This window comes from Numenius arquata, chromosome W (assembly GCF_964106895.1).
Source record: "Numenius arquata chromosome W, bNumArq3.hap1.1, whole genome shotgun sequence".
Classification (NCBI taxonomy): Eukaryota; Metazoa; Chordata; class Aves; order Charadriiformes; family Scolopacidae; genus Numenius; species Numenius arquata.
This window is the reverse complement of record NC_133615.1, coordinates 14,705,535-14,712,704: the sequence shown is the minus strand read 5'-3', so window position 1 is coordinate 14,712,704 and position 7,170 is coordinate 14,705,535. Positions and strand designations below refer to the sequence as shown.

The window sequence follows — 7,170 nt, the reverse complement described above, 5'->3', positions numbered from 1 at the left end:
AAACATTGTATTTGTGCAATTCCTTTTTCATATTTTAAATGCATGAAAGGCAAATTTAGTAGCATAAAACACATCCAGTGTCACGTTTGGCAATGAGAACCCCATTCTTCATAGACAATCAAAAACCTAGCAGCACATTTTCAAACATTATTACAGGTATTTCTGGATTACCCTTCCCCCAAATCCCCCCCCGCTCAAAGCACCAAAAATAAAGTGCAATACCCATAAAAATGTGTCAAGAAAATAGCCACATTCTTTTATTTGTAATAAAAAAAGAGTACTTTGCCTCAATCTTAACAGTGCTATACTGTGTCCATCATTTTGGGTTCTTCATCTTTTTGTAGCATTGAGTTCAAATTGCAGACACTTCTGTTTATGCAATCTTGTAGATCATTTGCATTCTGCAACAAATGAAGAACTGAAAGCTTAAACTCGGTGCATGCATACACTTACAAAGAACTAAGTCAAGCTCTTTATTTTGTCTGTCTTAAGATAAGTTTGTAATAAAATATAATTTCTTAAAAAACCCCTCAGACAGTATTATCATAATGTGAATGCCAAGAAGCTTCTTTAAATTTAGCTAGCATACATTAGCTAGCGCCTTATTGTGCGTTTACTTAGGGTTCAGTTACCACTTCTTACCAAACAGGTACCTTGATCAAATTTATTTCAAAGTACTTTAAATTCTGTCTCCTTCCCCAGCATCCAGCTTTTAAAAGCCTTTAAAATTTTCTCTTCAGCCCAAGATGTGATTTTGACTAACTGTAGGTTTCCATTAATGGGATTAGTCACTTTCAGTTGAAAGCTCATTTCACCTCCTGTGACGCAAAGTAATTCATTACAGAATATTGTAACTAAACGCATGTAACTAATTAACATGTAATTAATTCTAGTACCTGAACAGGTTAATGATGCAGTTTTCCATTTAGCACAATTATTCAAGGGCACTGAACTAACATATGCCTTTTGACGCTATAAATTGTGAGAGCTTTGAGAAACAATCATCTCTCTTGCGTATCAACAATAGTGCACATTAGAACTGACAGTGCTCCAAGTATAAAGCAGCCTATTCCTAGATCTCAAAAAGTACATTTTCTCAAGAGTGTAGCAAAAATCTATTCCTAATAGAGTTGCTATATTCATTTCTGGAAGTAAAAAGCCTACCTGTGACAAAGACTCCAGTCTGTCTACAATACCAGTAGATATACTGGCTTGAAAGCCTTGAGACTGTGAACAGATTCTCACTCTTGATTTGAATGCTTCGAGCTCAGTTTTAAAAGCTTCCAAATAGCCTTCTTCACCTGCCTGTAAAGAGAAGAGTGAAATATTTTTCATCTCAGCCAGATTTACTTCTACTTGTAAGCATACATACTGCTAAAAGGAAGTCCTGCAGTAATGCATATTATACTCATTGAAGGATAATGGTTTGGACAAGTCAATAACAATATTAGCACCAGTCAGCTTAAAAAGAAGATTCAGGTATGCTGGTTTTTGTTTGGTTTGTTTTAAAGAGAGACTTTAGCATTTGATGAGTATAGGAACGGAGTTAATCATTCATCTGAGAACATGTAAGAACAAAACAAATATAATTTTAACCCTTCCTTTATTCCATCTCAGAAGCCAATACCCTTAAGAGAAAAGGTACTCATGGCAGCACTCAATTCAAAAGCAAAGCATGAATCAAAGTGGGTGTCAACTTAAGTCCTTAAGGCAGCATTAAGATCAGCATGACTTGATTCTTCAGTCTTGTAGAACTTAATATAGAACCTGCATCAAACCGCAGCTTCAGTCTTCTCACATGTCTCTCTCCTCCCTCTCTCAGCATTCCAGAGCTAAGACTGACTGAAGAGAAACAGACTCCAAATTGGGCCCTGCCATGAACTGCACAGAGAGAAATTATGATAAGCAAAATAGGACACTCAGTCCTTAGACACGTTCATGTTTGCCGCTGTAATTTAGGTGGCACTTCACTATTCCACACTTTGGTAGTTCCCATGCTGTTCTGCTTTCCCTCTGGCCTAACAAGAATCCATGGAACTTCCATTCTCAAGATCAGAATTACACAAAACATTCATCCTAGAATGAACTGCCAACAAAACAATACTTCTCCATAAGCTTGATTCGGTCAGTAACATATTGAACCTCCAACTGTCAGGAAGAAAGCTCCTTCAGAACAATGATCCCTTGCAAGAGTATCAAGAGTTTCTCTCAGTGTTATACAAGTTCTGACTTACTTTGGCTTTTTGGAAAAATAGACGAAAACAGCCTCTTGGATCCACATTACAACTTCTGGCCATTTCTATAATAAACTGCATCACAACTGCTTGGTGTGCTATTTGTTCCATCAGAGCTCTTTTCTGAAAAGAGAAGTTACATAATTACAGAAAATATCTTTAAAAGTATAACTCTATCTAAAATTCAGCAGCATCTTTACATTTGATTCCTGAAGAGAAAAGAACTGATGCTGACAGAAGCAAAGGGACTGTTAATTAGCCGAGACCAGATCTAATGCAGTAATGTGTTTTGGAGGCTTCCTTCAGTAAGATAACATGGACATGGGAAGACAGGGAGAAGAGTAATTAAATGGCTCATCAATTTGGACAGCTTTTCTGTAGTGTAAGTGGGAAACTGCATACTTTTAAGCAGTTTAAAGGTCTTCCTAGTACCTGTTCAGCTTCTAGATGAAAGCACCATAAGATGAGATATTTAGTTGTTTCTTCACATACAAGATACGGGTGGTCAGACAAAAATCTTTGACTGTCATCCCATCTGCCCAGCATACCTGATTAAAAAAACCCCAACAACATGAATTAACACATTCAATATGGAGAAATGATTTAATGCAGTGAAGACGTTATTCAAATTTACATACTACTACATTGTCTTTAACACTTCAGTGTTACCTCACAAGAACAGCATGCAAATAAAACTGAACTCATTTTTTTTGTTGTTTTTAAAACACCTCCCAATGCTGAAAGAGCATTACCAATAAGGTATGCTCGAACTGTAAAGATACTGAAATATAGTTAGCTGCTACTGTTAAGATCTTATTTTTATTGTATCTCTGGCAGTGTTAAAAACAGGTTTTTTGTTTTCAGGTAAATGGTTTTCACACACTGTAACAAAGTAATATCTATACCTATTTGTTAAGAATTTGATAGTATAACTAAGTTGATGGATGGAGATTTACATTCAGTGATTTTGACAGAAAAGTTCTTTAAGTGCTTCCAAGTAAGACAAATAGAAATTAAAACATAATCATAGTCTAAAATGAATATGCTTCTGACATGGTTTGCTAGGTTTTAGGAAATACAAAGCTATTTTTATGACCACGTTCAAGCATTAAGGTCAAAACAGGAGAGCCAACTCAGTGGTTGAAAGTTAACTAGAAGACTGAATTGTAGTAATTAGCATGAAACTACTTTCATGGAAAGAGCTGTAGGTTGAAAGTCAGAACTCAAAATTCAAGCAATAAGATCATCTTTCCTTCCCCAATGGGGGGGACAATGGGGGGGCATTGTCCTTCCTATGAGTTAATTGCCCTAATATACATATTAGTGATATTTTACTGCTTGCTGTTACTAGATACAAAGTTTTACCATTCTATTGCTCATATAAATATATCTTTAAAAATAAAATATCAGTTCCATCTCTACATAGCCTGAACAGCTGTTTTGCAGATATTTACCTTTTATCATTCACCCCTCTCATGGATTAACAGACAGCAAAACCCCAGCTACTTATACGAGGCAGGTACAGACAGTCCCAGGCACTTTTACATGCAGAAATTGCATCTCCATTAATGCCCCTATCATTTCCCATGAAAATGCCAAGGAATGGTATGCAGAGAGGCCCTTGCTTATACTTATTGCTATAACAACCAAGGTCAGCCAATTTCGTTATTTGCCCCCTTAGAGGGTCGGAAACGGAAAAAACGTAGAGGGGTCACATCGGTGGGGAGGAGCGGACAGGACAGGTGACCCAAACCTGACCAACTGGGGTATTCCATCCCATCTGCCCCATGCTCAGTATAAAAGCTGAGGGATCAAAGGGTCAGCCCCCTTCCTGCGATGGCCGACGTCCAGAGAGGACTCTGTCTGTTCATCTGCCTTTGATCCCGATCCGTGTGTTCCTGACTGCAGAGCTGGAATCCAGTTCCCATTCGTCTCTGAGTCCAGTCTGGGACTTCCCCAGTGCCTGCCGGTGACGTGACTGTCATCCTGGGAGCTTGATACGGTTTTGTATATATTGTATCTATTTCATTATTCTCTTCTTTATTTTTATTTTAATATTAAATTTCTTCATTAAAGTAGTTTAGTTCATTCTAAACTTCTGAATCTCCTTTATCTCTTTCTCCTCCTCTCTCCTCTTTTGGGGGGGAGAAGGGGGGGGAAGGGCCATCTGTCGGTCTGGTTTTGGTAAATTCGGCCGAAACCACGACACAGACCTACACAAATTCTGCAGGAGGTTAAACTGCAAAATGTTGGAAGCAACATACTTACCAAAGTATCTAATCTTTTGTTCATGCTTCTGTATAAATGATTTAGATATATCTTCATCTTCTACTTCTTTTCCTTTATATTGACTAATAAAACTCTAAAGATGAGAAAAAAACTATCATAGAATCTCCACGTATACCTTATTTGAACTATAGGATTATTTTAATTCATTACTATTTAAAGGGCAATGTTTTAGTTTTAAGCATAGCCCAGCAAACACATATGTATGCACTTAACGTATCTAAGAAGGTTATTTACCAAAACACAGCTCGTCCAATTAATAATAGGGTGAAAAATGCCTTATCATATTCTTCTTCTGAGCAATAATCTATCTCAAAGTTCTATGCACTAGTAGGAACTTACTGATCTATAAACAATAAGAAACATCTACATCATCTAGCCCTGATGAAGCTAACTCAGTGGAATTATGAAAAACAGTGCATTAACGGTTCGTATTCAAGTTAAGTGCCAAAAACAAAACTGGCATTTACTATGAAGACAGTTTATGCTAAAATAATCTGTATTAAGAAATTCATGTTATTGGAGGCAAATTGTGCATGTTTCAAATGTGAGAATTTGGCATAACAAAGAAGCAAACTTCATGTGAAGAACTATTGCTCAACCTTGGTTTTGGCAACAGTTGCTGTAAGGGACGAATATAAGTTCTGATTCCCAATTAAAGAAGTGTCATACACATTCGTGATATCAGTGCAACATGTCCCCTTTAATAGGGCAAAATAAGAAAGAAAAACATTCACCACATTACAGTAAGCACTATACTAGATATAGAAAACATTCAAGATGAGACATAAATGGAATAAAAAAGGCCTATAACTCTTTTCATGCACATTTATACGTCATACCTTATTAAACACCTCCTTACTAAAAGAATCTGTATTCCATAGATTCTGTCTTTCCCTCTGTATTAGTGCTGCTTCTTTTTTTCTCCACTCTTCCTCTCTCTGTCTCAGTTCTGAAGCTTCAGTTTGTGCTTTGGCATATTCCTGATCCGTGGATTCCGAATTATGCAGTGCTAAACTACCGAGTTTCTGCTGGGCTTCTGCTAGATTCCATTTGGATTCTACAGAGCTCTTCACAAACTCTTTTTGTTTTTGACAGATTAATTCAATCTCTTGACCACAGGTCTGTGTGGAAAACAAAACATGCTGTTTACGGAAGGAAAACTGATAGAATTTATGAAGCATATAGAAACAGAAGGCTTTGACTCCCAAATAGAACACTGAGATGGAAGGCATCTCAAAAGCAATATTATATTCACAACAGTGACTAAACATGATACTGTGCAGCTAGATGATTTTTAAAGGAAACTTCTACTTCAAGCTTTCTAAACTTAATTGAAAGATATTTACAGAATCATGGATCAAGTATTGCCACCAGTAATACAATCTTCAGACTGCATATCATAAAATTCTTTTGTAGATGAAAGGATTTTCCTCACTCCCCTCTGGCTATCTTTATTCTGCAAAATTAACAATAGCCAAAATAGCAGAATACTCATAAAACATACTTCTGAGAAGAAAGTATCTGCTTTATGATGTCAAATCATAACAACAGAGTAACTATTACTACCTACCTTCCAGCATGGATTAATATTACTGTGGTGGGTTGACCTTGGCTGGTTGCCTGGTGCCCACCAAGCCACTCTCTCACTCCCTCTCCTCAGTGGGACAGGGGAAAAAAATAAGATGAAAAAGATAGACAGGAAGATTTCTCACCAATTACTGTCATAGACAAAACAGACTCGACTTGGAGAAGATTAATTTAATGTATTGACAACTAAAAATAGAGTAGGATGGTGAGAAACAAAGACAAAACTGAAAACACGCTCCCCTCCCCCTTCCCAAGCTCAACTTCACTCCATTGTTCCTGATTCTTCTGTCTCCTCCTCCCTGTCCTGAGCCAGCGCTGGGGGGATGGGGAATGGGGGTTGCGGTCAGTTTGTAACAGTTCCTCTCTGGTGCTTCTTCCTCCTCACACTTTTCCCCTGCTCCAGTCTGGGGTCCTTCCCGTGGGCTGCATTTCTTCAGGAACTGCTCCAGTATGGTTCTGTTCCTTGGGATGCAGTCCTTCAGGAAAAGACCGCTCAAATATGGGTCCACCACAAGCTGCAGCTCCTGCCAAGACCCTGCTCCAGCGTGGGCTCTCCACCGGCTGCAGCTTCCTTCAGGGCACATCCACCTGCTCCAGTGCGGTGTCCTCCATGGGCTGCAGTGTGGATATCTGCTCCAGCATGGTCCTCTCCATGAGCTGCAGGGAATACCTGCTCTGGCATGTGGTCCTCTCCATGGGTTGCTGAGGGACAACCTGCTTCACCATGGTCTTCTCTATGGGCTGCAGGGGAATCTCTGCTCCAGTGCCTGGAGCACCTCCTCCTCCTCTTTCTTCTCTGATCTTGATGTCTTCAGGGTTGTTTCTCTCACATTTTTTCCTCACTCCTCTCTCTCACAACTGCTACACAGTATTTTTTTGCCCTTTCTTAAATATGTTTTCACAGAGAAACATATGAACATATGAACACAGAAACATATGAAATATGTTTCACCTATGCTATTTATAGCTATATAGTGAGGGGGGTAGGCACATCCGGCCAGATAGGTCAACACCTATCTCCAGAGGTCCCTTCCAACATACAGTATTCTTTGATGTGTTC

The 7,170-nt window shown here is 38.5% G+C and overlaps 1 protein-coding gene across 1 annotated transcript; it reads right to left on the bottom strand.

Moving 5' to 3' along the window:
* Positions 1–234: 234 nt before the first annotated feature.
* On the bottom strand, positions 235–5,575 carry LOC141476660 (hsp90 co-chaperone Cdc37-like 1). Its single transcript, XM_074165456.1, has 6 exons — positions 5,363–5,575; positions 4,503–4,596; positions 2,667–2,782; positions 2,235–2,357; positions 1,165–1,305; positions 235–401 (listed from the first exon to the last, which is right to left on the bottom strand). Exons 3-6 carry the CDS (start codon positions 2,778–2,780, stop codon positions 303–305), a joined length of 477 nt encoding a protein of 158 aa, XP_074021557.1. The 5' UTR covers positions 2,781–2,782; positions 4,503–4,596; positions 5,363–5,575; the 3' UTR covers positions 235–302.
* Positions 5,576–7,170: the final 1,595 nt, after the last annotated feature.

What these genes read in the sequence shown, in the direction of transcription:
- LOC141476660 (XM_074165456.1), bottom strand. Translation starts at nt 2,780, where the DNA reads ATGCTGGGCAGATGGGATGACAGTCAAAGATTTTTGTCTGACCACCCG. An exon ending in TATTTTTCCAAAAAGCCAAA is followed by an intron (nt 1,306 to 2,234) that starts GTAAGTCAGAAC and finishes TTCTCTTTACAG; the next exon opens with GCAGGTGAAGAAGGCTATTT. An exon ending in GACTGGAGTCTTTGTCACAG is followed by an intron (nt 402 to 1,164) that starts GTAGGCTTTTTA and finishes CATTTGTTGCAG; the next exon opens with AATGCAAATGATCTACAAGA.